Consider the following 21461-nt stretch of genomic DNA (forward strand, 5'->3'; position numbering starts at 1 on the left):
GTGAAAGTAGCAGATCCTGAAGGAGTTCTACAGCTGGCTCAATCATTGCTTGAAAAACAAGAGTAAAGACAAAGGCTCTGCAGTTGGCATTAGCTGTGGAAACCTATAGCATTAAGAAGTCAAAAAAAATATACAAAATTATATATAAATTTATATTGTGCAACTTGCTTGCAACTTCAATGTGACTTTGATCAATCATAATAGACTATGACACATTATCAAACTTGCAAAACCCTCTAAAGTTGCAGCCAAAGTCACAAAGATAAGACAAACAACTTCCTTTTCGACTTTTAACATTGCAGTCTTTAGCACATGGAAAACAAAGAAAAGTAGAGCAGGAACTTTTTTTGTTGTTGGTGTGACCTGAGTGGCAACAATTAAGAGGGAAGCCATTGAAATGAATGTATTTTGACTTGTCATGCGACTGTGTTGCATGGGAAGTCACAGCAGTGTGAACCAGGGCTCAGTCCTACTTCCAGAGAGAAATACACTTGACTTTCCAAGTACAACATCCAAGTAGCAAGTGCTGGACAACACTGGTGCGGCTACTGTATAGGTTTACCTTTTACAAAAATCAAAAACTGTCCCCCTTCTCCCTCATTATTCTGGGGGTTAAAATACCAGTCTTGTTTGTATACACTGGTTGGCTAACCCATACCCAAGCAATATTTACATGCTGCAGCTCTGGCTTTTTTGTGAACCACTTACTGATTTCCACAAAGCAAGGCTTGATTATGTACATTAGCAGCTACAAAGAACACATACATGTGCTCCATACATGTGTACAGTTGAGTATAGGCAACAATACTTCCTGTGGACCAGCAGTGTACATGCATTCATTCTGCATCTTGGTGGCTTGTGTCAGAGGCACAACACTGCTAAACTCTAGGGTTAATAAGGCAGGCTTTGAGTTGGGGGGTGTAACAACTTTGCTGCAAGCTGTTTGCAGCCTTTATTCATGGATGAGCTGCTGCCTGTGCCCCTATTATACCAGAGGAGACTCTAGCTGTCAAAGCCCAGCCCCACAGATTACAAGTTCCACACTTCTGGGGAAATCTGCAGGGCTCCACTGGCACTTAAGACAACTGATCCCACTTTGTGTATTATGAGTGCTGGCAGAAGCTCTTGCTCTCCCACCAGAAGAGTATCCAATTCATCCACACTGTTTGTGTACATAATAGAGGGAGCTGTACTGGAGCCAGGCAAGCATTTGGGGAGATGTATTAAAGGAAAAAAGGTATTTAGACTTTTGTACCTCATTAAACATACAAAATTGTAGGAAACGCGAAGGTGGTTTTTTTTTTTTTACCCACAACAGCTAGATTCCAGCAAAGTTACATAGTCTGGCTGAAAAAAGACAAAAGTCCATCCTGTTCAACCATTAAAAAAAAAAAGTTATAATCCTACACCCACAGTTGATCCAGAAGAAAGCAAAAAAAAAAAAAACCCCCCAGCAAAGCATGATCCAATTTGCTCCTGCAGAGGAAAAAAATCCTCCCTGACCCCCTCAGAGGCAATCGGATATTCCCTGGATCAACTTTACCTATAAATGTTAGTATCCAGTTATATTCTGTGTATCCAAGAAAGAATCCAGGACTTTTTTTAAAGCAATCCACTGAGCTGGCCAGAACCAACACTTGAGGGAGTCTATTCCACATTTTCACTGCTTGCACTGTGAAGAAACCTTTCTGTATTTGGAGATTAAATTTCCTTTCCTCCAGACGTAAAGAGTGCCCCCTTGTCCTCTGTGATGACCTCAGGGTGAATAGCTCTACACCGAGTTCACTATATGAACCACTGATCTATTTATACATGTTAATCATATCCCCCCTTAATCTCCTCTTCTCAAGAGAGAATAAATTCAGTTCCTCTAATCTTTCCTCATAGCTGATCTCCTCCATGCCTCTTATCAGTTTGGTTGCCCTTCTCTGTACTTTCTCCAGTTCCCCAATGTTTTTTTTGTGAATTGGTGCCCAAAATTGAACTGCATATTCCAGATGAGGTCTTACTAATGATTTGTACAGGGGTAATATGATATCTCTCTCTCTGGAGTATATACCTCTTTTAATACAAGAGAGGAGTTTGCTCGCTTTAGAAACCGCAGCTTGGCATTGCATGCCATTATTAAGCTTGTGATCTACCAGAACTCCCAGATCCTTCTCCACCATTGATTCCCCCAGTTGTACCCCCCCCCCCAGTATGTACAATGCATGCATATTCTTAGCCCCCAAGTCCATAACCTTACATTTATCAACATTAAACCTCATTTGCCAAATAGTTGCCCAATTAAACAGTGCATTGAGGTCGGCTTGTAAGTTGGAGACATCCTGTAAGGACGTTATTCCACTGCACAGCTTAGCGTCATCTGCAAAGACTGAAATGGGATTTATAATCCCAGACCCTATATCATTTATATTAAAAAGTAAGGGTCCAACACTGAACCTTGGGGTACACCACTGACAACCCTAGACCATTCAGAGTATGAATCATTAACCATTACTCTCTGAATACGATCTTCTAGCCAGTTTTCTATCCATTTACATACAGATTTTTCCAAGCCTGTAGACTTTACCTTACACATTAGCCATGTGTGGAGAACTGTGTCAAATGCTTTTGCAAAATCCAAGTATACGACGTCCACTGACCACCCCTCTGTCCAAGGTTTTGCTCATCTCATAAAGAGACAACAACAAAAGTTGTCTTCACCCAGATTCCATAACAGTGATCTAATATGTAAGGAGATCATCGAATGTTAGAGACTAATGCAGGCCATAGACTGTTCGATTATTCTTTTGGACAAAAAATTGGACGATAAACGGACGATTTTCACGGTTCCTCCTAATTTCGTTTATCGGTCATGCTGGAAAATTTGTGAAAAACGGACGATTTTCACAATCATTGGTGGCAACATCGATTTGCAGAACGAACAATGTTTAGTTTTTGGCTGAAAAATCGGCAGATAAAACGAACCGTCTATGGCCTGCATTAGATAGCCCTTTCTTAAATTTTGGGGGCAAGAGTTTATACATTAATGCACGGAGAAATGGATGTTATTTGAACACAGAGCCAGTTATTTCTATGTGTACATTTACATTCGTAAACAATTTAGAAGCTGGGAAAATGTACTTGCCATGACACCAATACCACTAAAGCTCGACTGCTGTAATTTTTAGGCTTATTAGGTACTTGACTTATGAGTGTTCAGTGCTGCTTTACCCTCTCTTGTGCCAAATCCACAGCAAAAAAATAAATCACACACAAAAGAGACAGCCATATAATTTCCATACTTTTCAGCTAACCTCCCTTTATTAAAAAAAAGTTCCACAGTCCGAATAACCCTTAAGTGCTAGAATTACATTCTGCAAAAGGTTTTTCTTACAGTGCCTGAACTCAAGTTCACAGGAAATAACCTTTGCATCATCATGTGATGTTTGTAAATACTGTCCTGTTCCAGGTTAGAATGAAAGAAAAAAAAATAAATTGTGCATTAAAACATGATAAACCTGTGTGCTGAAGGTACAATTGTGTATTGCTGTTCCCTTTTTTTTCTCTTCTTCTTCTTCTAAGCATTTGTTTCACAATTACAGCAGGAAACAAAACATCCTGAATACAGCTTATATGAAACTGGCATATTATTGCTGATAATCTTGCAGTATTTAATGCACATCACAGTTCACACCTTAAGATTTATTTTTTCAAACTTTAACAATCAGATAAAATATATATATAATATAGCTGACCATTGCATGTTTTACTAAGACTGTTATAGATGGTATATTAAAAAGGAAAAAACCCCACTATCTCTCAGCATGAAGAAATGTTTTCTTATGGGTTTTTTTTTTTTTTTTTAAAAAGGTCAGGTCATCCAAAACTGATGTTCTGATAAGCGAATACTCAATCATCAACTGGCTTGTGACAATATCATTATGGATCTGGTTCTGCCATTCCTAATGAGAATGTCCAAGTTTTCCTGCTGCAATCTGTTAGGCCCCTTTCACACAAATATTCTGATGGGGTCCGCCTGTCTGTTTTTCAGTTGGACCCAATTGGAACCTCCATTCTTCTCTATGGAGCAGCAGGTGTAAACTGATATGCGTCCGTTTACACCCGCTGACATCCGATCCATTCCCCTTCCATCCAGCAGAATGGATCAGATTACAGTCAGGTGTAAACAAATGGTCCATTTACATCCAACCTCCCACAGAGGAGAGCGGGCTGTATCCGTTCTGCATAAGCGGAGCAGACACAGATCTATCATCCGCCTGCTTAGCGGACACATCCCCTGCTAAGCAAGCAGATTGCATCCAGAATCTGCCTCGTGTGAAAGGGACCTAACACATAAAACATAACAGGGAGAACAAGAGAAACCCTCATGATGCCAAGTGGGCCGACCTGGTAACTTGGTTGCTGTACATTCGTGGCTAGACTGACCTTTTTAGGGGCAGTCCAGGAATTTTTTTGTATCAAAGCAGAGCTCCATCCAAAAGGGGAAGTTCCGCTTTAAGCCTTTGTCCCCTGCTCCTCATTAAGGATTGGCACCTTTGAGGAGCGGGTACCCGAATTTGACAGGTACCCGCTCCCACTTCCGTTGCAATTGCCTAAGGGAAGCGGTAGTTGTCATCCCACCCCCCTCCCTGTAGTCTCCTGGGACACGTGCCAGGTCCCAGAATACTATGGGACCATCCAGAAAGCGCAGCACTACCCCCGTATGCACAGTGGGCACCGCCTGTGAAGCCGCAAGCTGTCACAGCCAGGTGCCCACACTGAAAATGCCGGCACCAAGGAGAGAAGACAGCCAGTGAAACCAGCCATGGTGAGTGAGGACACCGCTGGACTGAAGGACAGGTAAGTGTCTGCATTTTAAAAGTCAGCAGCTACAGTTTCTGTAGCTGCTGACTTTTTTTTTTTTCAACTGGGACTTTAAAGTTCACAGTCTGCAACAGTACCCAGTTCTCACTATTCATATGTCGTGGACTGAAAATGGAGATTTATTATGGAACGATGCTGCTGTGTTATTGAATTTGTCCACGCTCATAATTAGAGCCTATAGTAGGTATAATGTTGGCATGAGTGATTTGCAGTATCTGTTGCTGGTTCTATTACCTTCCTGGACAGCCCCTTTGCAGAGAGGTTTAGTTATTGTGTCATTGGGATCTATATATGAGGTCTTTGAGAAGTTACCTGTTCTAACAGAAGCACTTTCATTTCACAGTCATATAAGCTAGTTAGTTTATATGAAAGTCTTATGAAAATTATTGAAAAACAGACAGGAGGAACCATAGGGTTTATTTCAAAACATAATAAAATGAATAGCTGCATGCCTTAAATCAATTGTAGCTCGAGTAGTTCCATTACACCAAGTGTCCGAATTGCTTCACTTTATAAAACAAAACCTTGGCATAAGTTTTTAAAAACAGCTTGAAACGTATTTTGTAATACAAAAATATAAAAAAAAAAAAAAGCTTGGCTTCACAGAATCTTATTAAAGTTCAGTAAAAGCACAGGCACAGAGGACAGGACACAAACGTTCAGGTCTGCATTTGTGCTAAAGTTTCCCTTCGTATGTGAAAACGAACACAGCCAATAGTGATGAACATATAACACAGTGGCAATGTTTAACAACCACGCGATTGATTATAGCTATATATTTCTATTATGGAATTTTCTGTAACAAATCCGGAGACCTTAAATTTGTCCCCATTTACAGATTCTTCACAAAGAAGAAGAGTAGCCTTTCTGAATAAAGGGGCTCATTTTAAAAAGATTTCCCAAACAAAATAAAAATACCAATCTGAACAAGCTCCCCAAGTGTAATATAGAGGGATCCCCACCTACACATCAGCAGTAACTATTCCTACTGCTGCTTCTTTTACTTGATAGTCTAGAGGCCATTCTGTGAAAAAGTAATGTTCTAATACAGAACCACCATAGTCAATCATGGCAATGTACCACAGTTTACAAAGTAAAAAAAAAAAAAATTGTTCATAAGAAATATGCAGACTAACACTTCTGAAAATACTATATTCCTGGTTGTCACAGGAAACCAAATACTTTAGTTCTGATTCAGAGCCAGAACAAGTAATTATATTAGGAGTTCTGGTTTACTGGCAATGTGTTTTTTAGTTCTGGAACTCAAAGGGGTTGATTTACTAAACCTGGAGTGTGCAAAATCTGGTGTAGCTGTGCATTATAGCCAATCCACTTCTAACTTCAGCTTGTTTAATTAGGCTTTGACAAAAAAAAAAAAAAAAACACAACCCCTCAGGTTTTAGTAAATTAATTCCAAATTGTTAAAGACTATGACAAGCCAGGCATTTTTAGAAGCCTCTGCATTCCTCTCAGTACAATTACCTGCTTGGGAGATCACTTTTATTACTACACAGAGGGGCGTTAACAGAATGGATTTTCTGTTTTTATGAAAATCCCCTTGAAAGTGACATCTCCACACAGGAGGTCTAACAATCCATTACTTGCTCTGGCAATGGAATGGTTCAAGGGATGTCCATTCATATTCAGTACAGAATACAATTTGCATACAAAATTTATCAGATCAGATATACACACAATGCATCACTGAAGACACATTGGAGGCACTTAAAGCGGTATGATAAACTTACTCAAAATAAAAACTAAGTTTGAAATGTGTGATTTGCAAATGTAAAAAATGTCGATCAAGGTCAACTATAAAAGAGCCTTTGCATATATACACATTCTCTATTAAGCATTCAAAGCATTCCAGTGGCTCACACACAGGTAATTGTGGCATGCATTACAATACATTCCTGTCAGCTCCCTACATGCAACACTTCTGAGTTACAGTGATAAGCAAAGCAATTCAACACCCACTCCATACCCTGGGTAAGGCTGCAGTGTTCTCTGTGACAATCACAAACAGCAAAGGACAACTATGCTGCAGGATAAAACAGTGACAAGTGCACCCAATCAACCTGCTGAAAAAAAATCTAACCTGGGCTGCTCCACAACCCATCATAGCCAAAGTAAAGCAATCATAAATGTTACATTTACAGTGGGAAACATTTTTCCAGCAGCTTGTGTGCAGACAGAATCCTTTAGCACATATGTCATGCAAAGCCCTGCACAGATCTACATTCTGCTCTGACAGAGACATATCCTAGACAAACTAATAAAGACTTGCCTTCCTCTCTGAAAATGGAGGATGATACTAGAAAGTCCTCGAATTTACGTCTGCCTCTTGCCTGACTAGAGTGAAAGTGCATTCTTAGTACAAAGGAACTGCCCCTTCCAGAAAAAGTCTCACTTGAGTATCCAAAATATTGTAAGACAGAAGAATGTAGCCCTTCATATAGGGAACATAATCTATGCATAATGATCAGGAGATTGGATTGATTCTCCTCTGTGGTCCAATTGGTCCTGAAGATGAGCTATCTCAGCAAGTTCATTTAACTCCTGGAACTGTCTATCCGTTTTGTGGCTGACCAGTGACCTGTAAAAATGAACGGCAAATACTATGAAGATTAATCCAAATGGAACCATGATGGAAGTTGAAGCAATAGCTGCTGCTTTGCCAGAGCTGATAGAAGAAGATGTATCGTTGACTGCCGACTTTGGACTGTTCACTGGAAGAAACTTCACCCAACAAAGCAAGACAACTTCAGCCAGGAACAGCAGCGTCCCAATGACTGTAGAGAAAGCCCATGCAAGTTCAATGTGACGGTGCATCCTTTCATGGGGGGACTCTTTCACAGAGTTCAGATTATGGACATTGCTCACTGCTTCAATGTTGGGAAGAATGCAGGTGCTGATCATTAGTGCAAATAAATGTACAGCGACCAGAACAGTAGTACAGGCACTAAACGCAATCAGGAGACCAGTGGGGTAGACATGATCTGCTTCCAGTTGGACTTCTACCATTGCAACCTGAAAAAAACAAAAACAATTTACTTAAAAAGGCTGTAAAAAGGGCCACGGATTTTCTAGCACATGATACAAATCTCAAGAACAGCAAACATACGTCAAAATGTATTCATGTATGCAGTGTGGGTCTTTACGTAGTGTCCTAGTTTGCAGACATTTTGTGAATATGCAGTGCACTGAAGATGTTCTCTCTCTTCATGGTTGTTTCCACCATGACCCAAAATAGCCCTTTAAAAAAGGTAAAGCTTAAAGCAGAGTTCCACCCAAAAAGGGGAAGTTCCGTTTTAAAGACTGGTCCCCCGCTCCACATTAAGGATTGGCACCTTTGGGGAGCGTGGGGGTGGGGGTTGAATGGGTACCGAATTTGACAGGTATGCGCTTCCACTGCGATAGCCTAGGCGATCGGAAACAAGTTGTCCTCCTACCTTCCCTCCCTGAAGTCCTGTGGGACACGGGACAGGTCCCAGAATATGACGGGGCCATTCTTGTAGCTGCTGACTTATTTTTTTCTTTTACAGAGTGAGTGGAACTCCGCTTTAAGGATTACCTGAAAACAGCCCCATTCTTTCTTTAGCCATCATAAATTAGTTTTTGCATGGATCACTTTACGTCATCTTGGCTGAATTTGCAAAGGTCATTGTACAATACACAATTTGTTTACAGCACGAAGAAGCAGCAGGTTGCCAACCTAATGGTATTTTTGTCTAATGAGCACTGCTTTAATTTGAGTTTTTCAAAATCCCTTTGTCTGATCAATTCCACAGATCTCTCACAATAGTCCTACCAAGAAGCAGAGCAAACTCAGAGTCTACCTCCTACAGCATTGACCGTAAATGTAAAATATAAAAATCCCTTCAGGACACTTTGTTAAAATTTAAGGCCTCGGATGGCAGTCCACATCAGCACATTACTACCACAGGTATGGCCAGGTGTCTGCGTTCAGTTATGGCTGCTCAGCCTGTACAAGTCAGTGTCAGATCTCACAGCCGTTCACATGCAATTGTGGAGTCATTACTTTCATTTAGGGACAGCTGACCGCCCTGTACCCAAACTGCATGCAGGGCTATTCTTCTGGCCCTAACCATACGTAATCACACCTTGTGCAATTACCTGTGAACAGCCACGAACTGTGGCAGACTGTCGATTTGTACAGGCTTCCTGTCCGCAACTGAGCACAACCACCTGGCGGTACCAGTCTCAGAAATATGCTGAGATGGCAATGTACAGCCCTGAATGGCAATGTTAAGGCCTAAAGCTGAAGGTTAAGCTGCTTTTCCTTTTCTGATTCATCTCCACCTTTCTTCATTAACCTCCCTGGCAGTATTCCCGAGTGTAGCTCGGGGTAAAGTTTCAGTACCAAGAGCGGTAACCCCGAGCTACACTCGGGCTTACCATGCGGCGTTGCACAGGGATTCCCTACAGCGCTTACCTTGTCCTTCGCTCCCGCGATGCGTCCCCTGCAGCATCCCCAGCCATCTCCTCCGGCCGATGCCGGCATCTGGCTTCCGTGTTCTGGTCCCTGTGACGTCGGGACGTACGGGCGCCGCAACCGGCAGCAAATTTGAAAATTTTAAAAAAATTACTTTTTTTTTTTAAAAATGATTTCATAGCAAAACATTCCTGTATCAAAGCATTTCACATACATTTTGTCCCTACTGCATCGTCCTGTGCCCTGCCTGCATTTTGACTGTTCTTTCTGCCTGGAAACTTAGAAAAGTCCACGGCATCCAAAAAGCGTCCCTTTACGTCAAAATCGGTTTTAGACCGGCTAGAGAACAGCGATAATAAATCAGAACTACTTGCAGAATTGAGTGATAATGATTCATGAGGGAAATTTGTCAGACACTGAAAACGATTTTGCGACTTTGCTCAGTGATGTGCGAACTTGGCGCTATATTTCAAATTTCAGTGTTTTTGGTTTGATTATATTATTGAATTAAATTTATTATATTATTTTTTATGAGTATTTATTAAGTAAGTAATTACTAAGAATTTCAGGCCTACAATACATAACACCAAATTTCCATGCAAAAAAATGGTACCGCTTTTGGAACAAAATTCCTGACATAATCGTACCGCCAGGGAGGTTAATGTGCTAATAAATGTTTTAAAGTAAAACCTGCATTCATTACATACCTTATTCTAAACCAAGTGATTACAGGGTATCTGCAATTCTCAGTGTAATCATATCATGGCTGGCGGGAGGGGCTGCAAATAGCTTTAATGGCCTGGGTAAGGCCCACATGTGATGCCGAACTGTTATGATTGACAGAACTGAAATCCAATCATTGACAGAAGTAGGCCAGGGACATCACAGCTAGGAAGCAAAGGGCAAGATGATGCTGGATATCCTCCAGCCAAAAAATAAGGCATGTTCTGACTTGCTGCAACATCTAATGCACAATGTGAGATGTTCAGTGTGTAGTGAAATCAACGTAAGTAGTTTCAGTACAGAAGGACAAGCCCGTACAACTGTGCAAGAATAAAGGCAAGGCTGGAGTTTAGTTAGAAATATCTACCCTAGCAGGATTTTATTTCAAACATAATCCGGAGATTATGTATATTAATATGAAATTTACAGGAATATTACCAAAAATAACATATCCCTTAACAAGCCTCAAAAAAATTCCTTTCTTGGCAACTGACTCACAGTGGATCTGCAGGAAAATCAAATTAAAAAGACACCCTTTATGATGCGGTTATCTAATAATTCAAAATTGCTAAATGGATATTTTTGTAAGTGTTTGTAATTATTCCTCTTGCTTTTTACAGTGATTTCCACATTTCCTTGCATAATAAAAATCAGGCCAAGTGTGTTAGATGAGCAAGCCAATGGAAGTAAAAAGAAAGGGTTAACCTAGGAAGGCCTCATTAAAAACTGAGGAAGGTTTGAATAGGTAGTCAGGACCACCTAAACTCAGACTGCGGAGGTCAGAAGTAAAGCTGACCATATACTGGTCAATTGGCCAAGGAAAAAAAAAAACCCACTACAAGCGAGATGGATGGAAGAATCCATCCAGAACGCCACCAGGACACTGTTTTATGACAATGGCACCTATCAGAATACACTGATCAGGAGCTGCAGAAGTTTTTCCTATGTCCTTTCTGTCCAGCGGGGATAGCCGCACACTGATCTGCATTTGGTCAGTCCCTGTTCAACTGGACAAACTTTGATCAGTGTATGACCAGCTTAAGTAACGCAAAGGTCCACAGTAGAGGTCAGTGGTATGCAACACAGAATGCAAGGGTCAGTAGTATTTAACATACAGTGCAGAGGTCAGAAGTAATTAGCATCCATATTTTTTTCACCGTTTCGCAGATGTACACAGTTTTAAGATGCAGCACATTGGGTATCCATTTTCCTCAACACAACCTCACTGATTATTTTCTACAAAAAAATTATATTGTGTTTGTGTGCACTAAAATTAATTTTAGGGTATTTGTTTCCTGAAACTTTAGATTTGATAAACAGTTGCACAAAATACGTGCAAAATAAACAATTTCAACCATCTTTTTCATTCTACAGGGCCTCTTCTTTTAGATAATATATAAATACAGGTGTACCTCAGTTTACGAACGCCTCGGTTAATGTAATTTTCGGTTTACGAATGAAAATCCATTGAAAATGACTCGGTTTATGAATTTGTTTCACAATACGAATGGATTAATTGGTTTTCAATGCATTTACGAATTAATTTTTAATCATGTCCCTGTACAGTATTTATGCCTTTAAAGTGCACTTCATAAAGAGTTTTGAACAAATAAAAGACTTTTTTTTTTTTTTACATTTTTCTGACCTCCAGAACGGATTAATTGGTTTTCAATGCATTCCTATGGGAAACCGCGTTTTGGTTTATTAATTTTTTGCAATACGAAAAGTCCTGCAGAACACATTAAATTCGTAAACTGAGGTACGCCTGATAATGATAAACAGCTGAGTTTTTACCTTAAGTGTTACTAAACCCACAACATCCTGTCTTTTCTGATCCTCCCCTTCTTTTACTGCTCCCAATCCATCTGCCATAGTACAGAGCAGCAGTGGCAAGTCTGCGCATGCTCTGTTTGTGTGTATGGCTACAGAGCTTTTGTTTCTTAGGGGGAGGGTGCATCTGATCACTGCTGTCCAGAAAGAGGGTCAGGGGTTATGCAGCCTCATAGGACAGAGGATAATGAAAACTCGTCCTACAAAATTAACCAGTGCTCAGCTGGACACTGATAGAAGTGACAAGACTGCTATATACTGATGAGACAAGGTATTTAGCAGTTTATATTTACTAAAATAATTGCATTTCCATTGTTCTGAGTACTGTAGGAGACCTGATATAGTGAATGCAGGGTCATGGGTTTAGTAACACTTTAACGCAGGTAATGCTGTAAGGTATTGCTTTAAACAATAGCTAAACACAAAATGGCATAACTAAAGCTAGGTAAATTGTATGAAATCGACATCACTTCATAAAAATGAGTAATGCATGCTAAATGCAGCTCACAAGTGCTTAGCACAGAACAAATAGTTTAAGGATTTTCTTTTTTATTAAGAAATTCCTCACTGCTACAGGGGATGTATTAGTTGAACATTTGTTACCAGCTCAGTGTTTGCTGCCAAGTAACGCCCCTGCTAGGACAACAATTGTCCATTTATAACATACTTCATAGAAGCCTGCACAAACAAAATGTGACCGGGTGTAGTCCTGCTCTAGGCCAGCACAGATTAAAGAAAGGTACTGTACAGATTAAGATCCAACAATAGCCAACATTTTGCATAAACAATACCTTTATGAAGCAGAAAGAAACAAAAGTTACTTAGTTTAGTCCATGGCTCGTTCTGACTGCACACATGCGGTGTATGTTCAAAGACTTGAAGAGTCCCTGTAACCAACATACAAACAATATGCATGTAAAAGGTACAGGGAAATCAAATAACTCAAGTGCTAAATTTAAGTGTCTTACCTTTGCATAAATGTTTTTATTAATTTGCAACATGTTTATTAGAAAATCTGACTACCCCAGAGAGTCAAAGTCCTTAGAATAATCCCCTCCCTGCTTGTGTGTCATTGCCCTCTTCTTCTGGAAGTATTCACCTTGGTGCTGGTCAAGCTTCCCTACACTATTTTTTACGTAGCTGTGAAATGAAATACTATAGTGCAGCCATTCCCAACCAGGGATCCTTGAGCGGTGGGTGATTGACCACCCCCATTGGACAATACCTGCAACTTAACAGAGCTAGTAGCATGATGATACAGTGGTGATCAGAATGTCACCCTTACAGCTAAAAAGATCATTTGTAAGGGGACATTCCTCCTACTGACCACTAATGCAGGGGATAAACTTTCCACTGACCCCGATTAAGTTTAGCTGCAATTGCCCCTCCAAAACCCACTGGGGTAAGGCTGCTAAAGGGTGTCATTTGAGCCAAGACTGCTGACATCACATCTAAGTAGACAGAAAAGAATTGCTCTTCATCTAGGCTGACATGCTTAGCTTACATGAACCAGTCAATGTGATTGGGCTCACCGGGAGACTCCCGAAGACTTGCTCATCTCCCAAAGTAATGTTTAAACATTTCAATACCGGGCAATTTTACACCTTCCTGCCCAGGCCAGTTTTCACGTTTCAGCGCTCTCACACTTTGAATGACAATTGCGCGGTCATACAACATTGTACCCAAACTAAAATTTTATCATTTTCTTCACACAACTAGAGCTTTCTTTTGGTGGTATATGCTGGGGTTTTTATTTCTTGCTAAATTAACAAAAAAAGACCAAAAATTTAAAAAAAAAAACAACACGTTTTTCTTTGTTTCTGTTATAAAAGTTTACAAATAAATAATTGTTCTTCATAAATTTAGGCCAAGATGTATTCTGCTACATGTCTTTGGTGAAAATAACCCAAATTAGGATGTATTTTTTAGTTTGTAGGAAAGTTATAGAGTTCACAAACTATGGTATAGATCTGAAAATTGATCAATCCTGAAGTATTGACAGCCAATCTAATTTCTTGAGGTCCAAGAAAGTGAGAACAGTATAGATATCCCCCAAATGACCCCTTTTTGCAGAGTAGACAGTCCGACGTACTTCATAAGAGGAATGGCGAGTTTTTTGAAGTTGTATTTTTTTTGTCATAATTTGTTCGGAAAATTAAAAAAATAATTTTTTTTACATACTGTCACCAGTGCAGTACAGCATCATCATATAACTGGCATAGCGGTGAACAAGGACACTGAGTGGTGACAGTATGAAAAAAAAAAAAATATATATATTTTTTTTTTATTATTTTTAATTTTTTATTACATTTTTTTTTTTTTTTTTAAGATTTTTTTTTATATTTCACTATGACCAAAGTAGTACAATGTTACCATAGTAACATTGTACTACTTTGGGGAAGTGATCAGTATTTTTTTTTTTAACACAATTTGCTTATAGCAAAGAATTACTTTGCTATAAGCAAGCATTTACCTGAATGACATCGATTCATTCAGGTTTTTTTTTTTTTTTTGTGCTTAGCTGTAATTTGGCCACAGCTAATCACATGACATGTGCATGTGACCTGCTGTGACCATTCACAGCTAGGCACTAGTATACAATGAATGGCATGAATGAAGCCATCCATTGTATACAACTGTCATGTGACCTGCTGTGATTGGTCACATGGTACCGGCAACGGGGGCCGGTACTCAGATCTGTCATCGGCCATGTCCGAGGTACACGGCCGGTGACAGATTGCGCCGCTGCGCGGCTCTGCAACCGCGCGAACTGCGCATGTGCGGGAGGACGCCAGATGGCGTATACCCCGGAAATCTGCAGCACTTTTGCGGCCGCCAAACAGCTATAGGCCAGGCAGCTAATGGTTAAAAGAAATGGCAGAATTCACTTTATGTTTTAAAAAATAAAGTTTCATTCTACTCCAAAGGACAGTATTCCACCAGACACTTGTGGAATGCTTTCATTCAGAGGAATAGTGTGTTTTAAAAAAGTGAATAGCGGTGGTGTGGCCAGTTCTATTCACATTCATGATGGCAGCTCCTAGCAGCAGTCTCAGGATTGGGAGGTTTTTACAGGAAATTAACCACTTGAATACCGGGCACTTTCACCCCCTTCCAGTCCAGGCCAATTTTCATCTTTCAGCACTGTCGCAATTTGAATGACAATTACTCAGTCATGCAACACTACCTAAATTAAATTTTATAATTTTTTTTTTTACAGATATAGCTTTCTTCTGGTGGTATATAAATCACCAATGGGTTTTTTATTTTTTGATAAAGAAATAAAAAAAACAATAACAAGAAAAAAATAAAAAAAAGGTTTCTTCGTTTCGGTTTTAAAAGTTTGCAAATATGTAATTTTTCTTATTCACTGATGTCCACTAATGGGAATTGATGAGGCAGCACTGATGATTTCTTCCCCGATTATCAGTGTAAACAATGTACTCACTGTGCTCTGTCACACTGGCCAGTAATCAGCTCTTTCTTCACACAAAGCCAGTGTGTGGAAAGGAAATACCAATAGCCAGCAAGTTTGTTTACATGTGACCAGCTATGATTGAACACAGCTAATCATGTGGTAAAGGGCCGCTGTGATTGGCCCTTTATTGGGATCTGTGATCAGCTATGTCCAATAGACACAGTGGTCACAGAGCGTGCCTGATATGCGCATGTAGGACGACGTCCATGGATGTCTTCCCAGAACTGGAGAGCCACGCTGTAGCCGTCTTTTTGGTCAAGAAGTGGTTAAAGCAAAACTACACTGCATCTAGGCACCACAAGCCCAAAACACTAATTAATTTTTAATATTCAAAAGCAAACTCACCCATCCTACCATGTCTCCATCCTTTTTTTGCTGAGAAATCCCTTTGAAAAGCGCCCCCTGAGCATTTCTGGCGGTGGCCATCTTGCGTAAGGGCAGATTTATTTGCTGGAATCCATCTGCCTTTAGCTTAGACTTACATGCAGGAGAGTGTGCTTAGCTGAAAAAAAACCCTCCTGAAGACTCCTGCAATGTATGCCATCATTTGCCTAGGCATGGAAACCAGAAAGTAACTGAAGAAATGCTTTAAAAAAAAAAAAGGGTTTAAAAACCATGAAATATGATATACTTTCCTATATACTAATGCCAACAGCATAACGATTAAAACTATATCAATGTTACCATAGTTTTCGCTCCGTAAAGATGCACTTTTTCCCTCCCCCAAAAATGGGCGAAAATGTCTGTGCGTCTTATGAAGCGAATATGGAGTGGACAGCCCAGTATTACCATCGCCGCCGTATTAGAATACCGGGCCGGCCGCTCGGCGCTACTGTGCAGAAGAACCAGCTCCTCCGTCCTACCTGTTCCTTGGTCCAGCGGTGTCCTGCTTTCACTGGCTGTCTTCTCTCCCCAGCGCCGGCATCTTCAGTGTGGGCACCCGGCTGTGACAGCTTGCGGTTTCACAGCCGGGTGCTCACTGAGCATGTGCGAGAATCGCTGTGCTTTTTGAATGGCCACCTGTAGTCTTCTGGGACCTGTCGTGTCCCACAAGACTATGGGGAGGACAACTCCACAGAAGTGGGAGCGGGTACCTGTCAAATTCAGGTACCAACTCCCCAAAGGTCTGCGGTGTCTGGTCATCCCCTGTACTATGTCCGCAGTGTCTGGTCATCCCCTGTACTATGTCCGCAATCTCTGGTCATCCCCTGTACTATGTCCACAATCTCTGGTCATCCCCTGTACTATGTCCACAATCTCTGGTCATCCCCTGTACTATGTCCACAATCTCTGGTCATCCCCTGTACTATGTCCGCAATCTCTGGTCATCTGAACTATGTCTGCAGTCCATTGGTTTAGAATATTTTTTTCTTGTTTTCCTCCTCTAAAATCTAGGTGCGTCTTATGGAGCGAAAAATACGGTAATTGAGAGAGTGAAGTTCTGCTTTTACATGCATAAAATACCTTTAAATCACATATATTATAGGAAGACTGTTATGATAAAATAGTCTAGCACGGCCTTTTTCAATGAGGGTGCCTTGGAAAATTGACCAAAACTGTATACAAGCCAGTGGGTGATGAAGCCTGTCTTTGGGTTACACAAAACCACAGGTTTTCATTGTGCACCATTACTATCTTCTAGCTGCTGACATCCTAGCAACCAATGACCTAATCGCTGGGCACCTGCACAACACCCTTGTTTGCCCCTCACCATCAGCACTTGGTTCACATTGGCTGATTGAAGGAGAGAAACTGAGGAAGAAGAAAAAGACTGAAATACTAGTCACTACCAGTGTGCAAAGGTGTATTTGATTTGGAAGAATAAAGCACCTCTGATGTTTACACCCTGTTCCAAATTATTATGCAAATTCTATTTAAGTGTCACAAAGATTAAATATTTTGTTTTTCAGTTTAACTCATGGATGGCATTGTGTGTCAGGGCTCTTTTGATCACGGAAAACAATCTCGGACACCTGTGATAATTCGATTGGCCGGTGAGCCCAATTTAAGGAAAAACTACTACAGGAGGGTGTTCCACATTATTCTGCAGAGCACCATTTTCAAGCAATATGGGGAAGAAAAAGGATCTCTCTGCTGCCGAAAAGAGTGAAATAGTTCAATACCTTGGACGAGGTATGAAAACATTAGATATTTCATGAAAACTTAAGCGTGATCATCGCACTATTAAGAGATTTGTGGCTGATTCAGAGCACAGACGGGTTTGTGCAGATAAAGGCACATTGAGGAAGATTTCTGCCAGATCCATGCATCGGATCAAGAGAGCAGCTGCTAAAATACCATTACATAGCAGCAAACAGATATTTGAAGCTGCTGGTGTCTCTGGAGTCCCACGGACATCAAGGTGTAGAGTCCTCCAGAGTCTTGCAACTGTGCATAAACCTTCTATTCGGCCACCAGTAACCAATGCTCACAAGCAGAAACGGCTGCATTGGGCAGAAAAATACATGAAGACTAATTTTCAAACAGTCCTGTTCACTGATGAGTGCCGTGCAACCCTGGATGGTCCAGATGGATAGAGTAGTGGATGGTTGGTGGACGGCCACCCTGTTCCAACAAGGCTGCGATGTCAGCAAGGCGGTGTTGGAGTCATGTTTTGGGCCGGAATCATGGGAACAGAGCTGGTCGGCCCCTTTAGGGTCCCTGAAGGTGTAAAGATGACCTCTGCAAAGTATGTGGAGTTTATGACTGACCACTTTCTTCCCTGGTACAGAAGGAAGAACTATGCTTTCCGTAATAAAATCATCTTCATGCATGACAATGCACCATCTCATGCTGCAAAGAATACCTCTGCATCAATGGCTGTTATGGGGATAAAAGGAGAGAGTCATGGTGTGGCCTCCATCCTCCCCTGACCTCAATCCTATTGAGAACCTTTGGAGCATCCTCAAGCAAAAGATTAATGAGGGTGGGAGGCAGTTTGCATCCAAACAGCAGCTCTGGGAGGCTATTCTGACATCTTGCAAACAGATTCAAGCAGAAACTGTCCAAAAAAAAAAAATCACAAGTTCAATGGATGCAAGACTTGTGACGCTGCTATCAAATAAGGGGTCCTATGTTACAATGTAACCTGACCTGTTAAAATGTTAAAAAGTTAAAATGTTGTTAAAAGTTTGACTGAAATAGCTTTTGATTTCAGTAAATATGCTGCAAACACAACAAATGACAATTTTCAGTTCTTTACAACCTATAAATTGTTTTGAAACTTACTGTGCGTAATAATTTGGAACAGTCATTGGAAGTGTTTTATGTTTAAAAAAAATACTGTTATCATTAGGAGGTTTGTTCAATAAAATTTGAATTGTACTCTTAATAGTTGATAACATGAGAATTATGCTGTTATTTACATCAATTATTTAGGTAAATGAGAAAAATATAATTTGCATAATAATTTGGAACATGGTGTAGTGTCCAAAGTATGTGGATGCTGTTGCTGTTATGTAAAACTTAGTTTTGTTTTTTTACATTTTAGAATGGTGTGCCTCAAATGAAAAAGGGTTGAGAAACACTGGTCTAGTGCATGGTTTCTCAACCTCCTCTTAGTCAAGGCACCCTTTAAAATTCTGCACAATCCCGAAGCATCCCATTCAAGAACATAAAAAAAGTGAACTAAGAGCTTTACATGTCGCAACAGCAACCACATGTAGGACACCCAACATTAGAGGCAATTTATTCTTACAGAGCAAATACACTTTTGCACACTGGTACAGATTAATAATTCAATGTTTCTCACGATTAGTCTTCACCTGGACTAGCAACTTCTGAATGACTGTTGGGATCCAAGCTAGAGGAAGAAATGCATAAACAAGGCTGAACTCTGACATTGCATTTACCCCAAGGGTCCCAAATTCGTTCTCCAGCGAACATTCTACCTTCCCGTTTGCTCTTAGAGCAATAAGGTCTATGGAGGGCATGTCCCATCTGTCTGTAATCTAGTAAGAAATCTGCTGATTTAATTCCCAGTTGCCCTGATTAACAGGCTTCCAGCAGAGAAAATCTGCTTTGGAGTTTAAGAGAACCTCTTATATGCACTGCCGAGACAGAGATCAAGTTCTCCTCTCCCCAAGAGAGAATTTTCTATGCTATTTGCAAGGGGGGAGGGGATAAGGTACCCCCTTGAAGATTCAGGTAGGCCACTCCAGTCGCGTTGTCTGAGAATATCAGAACCTCACAGTCTCTTACTGGGGTCAGAAAGGCCCAGAGAGCCTTTTTCATTGCTGAGTTCTTTGAGAGTTGAAGATGATGCCTTCTTCAAAACTCCCTATGCCAGGTGACATTGGGTGCGCACCCCCATCCCCAAATGCCAGCAACTGTGGGAATCTATTAAAGGAGACAACTAAACCCAAGCCCTGCCCCCTTGCAAATAGCATAGAAAATTCTCTTGGGGAGAGGAGAACTTAATCTCTGTCTCGGCGGTGCATATAAAAGGATTTTCGGGGTTCTGTATGATGTCAAAGATTGGCCTGAAGGCAGGGTGACCCTTTTGTCCAACAACTTTTTCATTGCCAGGATGACGTATGGAAAGATAGGAGATCCCTCAAATGAAGCTGGGCCCAAGTGAGGACCAGGATAGAGGAAGTTATAAGTCCCAACAACTTTTAGATGGGATGGCATATTTAATAGAATTGATCAGGTAGGCTAGGAGAGTTTTCTCGGCCAGCTCCAGGAATGATTGCTCCACATTATATAGCCACCCCAACTCTGTTAGCATGACTATCGCCTGGTGCAGGGTCTGCTAAAACTATTTCCCTTGATGAGGCATAGAAGAGAATGCGGTCTAAGCAAAGGATTCAAGCAATCTTCTGGAGACACAGATATGTCATGATATATGACAAAATCTGAAGACCTTGAATGCAGCCGAAAGACAAGTCTTTGAACAGCCAGTGTTGCATCCCCCTTCTATGTCCAGACCACAAATCGCAGGTACTTCTGATGCACTGGATAAATGAGAATGTGCAAATATGTGTCCCTTAAATCCAAAGAGGCCACGAACATATCCCCAGGGTTTTTCTCACTGAGAAAAATACTTTCTCAGTTTGATAATCATACAATATTTCCCAGGGGACTTTTTTTTTTTAAAAAAGGCAGATGTGGGAATATGAACGCTGAAGGATCTATCTGGGGAAACTGAAATTACCGCTTGCTGGTAAAATGCCTCAATGCACAGTGTTAAGGCCTCTGCCTTGCTCTGGTCTCTCATCAGTCTGGTGTGAAAAAAGGTTTTTGTTTTGGTCGGAAACTCTAGAAGATAACTGTCCCTCATTAGCTGCAACACACAGGGGCTTGCCGCAAAAGATTGTCATTGGTGGTAAAAAAAAAGAAAAAAAAAAAAAAAAAGAAAAAAGGAAAGCCCTCTTCCCTACGCTGATCCTTGCATCAGTCATTATCTTTGTTAGAGTTAAGGCTAGGTTCACATATATGTGGCACTCCGTGTGGACACGGCAGCCCACTCATCTGAATGGGCTGCTGTGCCTGCATTTCCTGCAGAGAAAAGGTCCGTGCACCTTTTAAAAACATGGCTGCATGGAAATTGTGTCGCATTTTTCAGTGCATGGGGATGCCATTAAGAGTAAATGGCACCCCTGCACATTTTCTGTGTAGCATGCGTTTTGTGTGCTGCTGCAGCAATGCGGTTGATTTACATGCACGCCCACATCTGCATATATGCACTTGGCTTACACATGCAAATCATACCCATAGTAAGTCTATGAGTGACATCATTGTCCAGGCTCTGCAGCCATTGTTGGCAATCTCTGCTCTTCACTAATGCTGGCTATGGATGCTCAAAGTCTGGCTTGGGAGCAAGCCCACACCTGTGTCTCCATAGAGGGATATTTGGGAGGGGAGGAGAAGACAGCACCGACAGGGAACCCCACAAAAAAGGGGGTAAGGGGCCATTCTGTGTAATACCACTGCACAGCGCAAGTATAAAAATGTTTTATTCTAGCAAAAACAAGCCTTTACAACCACTTTAAACAGGCCTCCCTTAGCTTTTGTCTTCTTAAGGCCTGACGTTTGCTGAGCTATAGGATTTTTCAGAATAAAAAAAACGCAGTAAAAAGCCACATTTTTGCATGTGCGTTAATG

The 21461-nt window shown here is 40.9% G+C and overlaps 2 protein-coding genes across 2 annotated transcripts in view; one reads left to right on the top strand and one right to left on the bottom strand.

Moving 5' to 3' along the window:
• The window catches only part of MORN3 (MORN repeat containing 3), a 38920-nt gene extending 35398 nt beyond the window's left edge, over window positions 1-3522 (top strand). Inside the window, exon 6 of the mRNA XM_089676461.1 lies at window positions 1-3522. Within this exon, the coding sequence (XP_089532587.1) occupies window positions 1-66 (66 nt within the window). The 3' untranslated portion in view covers window positions 67-3522.
• Window positions 3285-21461, bottom strand: part of LOC149473462 (calcium release-activated calcium channel protein 1-like) — a 27263-nt gene continuing 9086 nt past the window's right edge. The window contains exon 2 of the mRNA XM_089676445.1: window positions 3285-7899. Coding sequence (XP_089532571.1) covers window positions 7339-7899 — 561 coding nt within the window. The 3' untranslated portion in view covers window positions 3285-7338. The remainder of the gene's footprint in view (window positions 7900-21461) is intronic.

The sequence above is a fragment of the Staurois parvus genome, unplaced genomic scaffold, assembly GCF_062004578.1.
Source record: "Staurois parvus isolate SC_StPar_1 unplaced genomic scaffold, SC_StPar_1.0 ptg000014l, whole genome shotgun sequence".
NCBI classification, from domain to species: Eukaryota; Metazoa; Chordata; class Amphibia; order Anura; family Ranidae; genus Staurois; species Staurois parvus.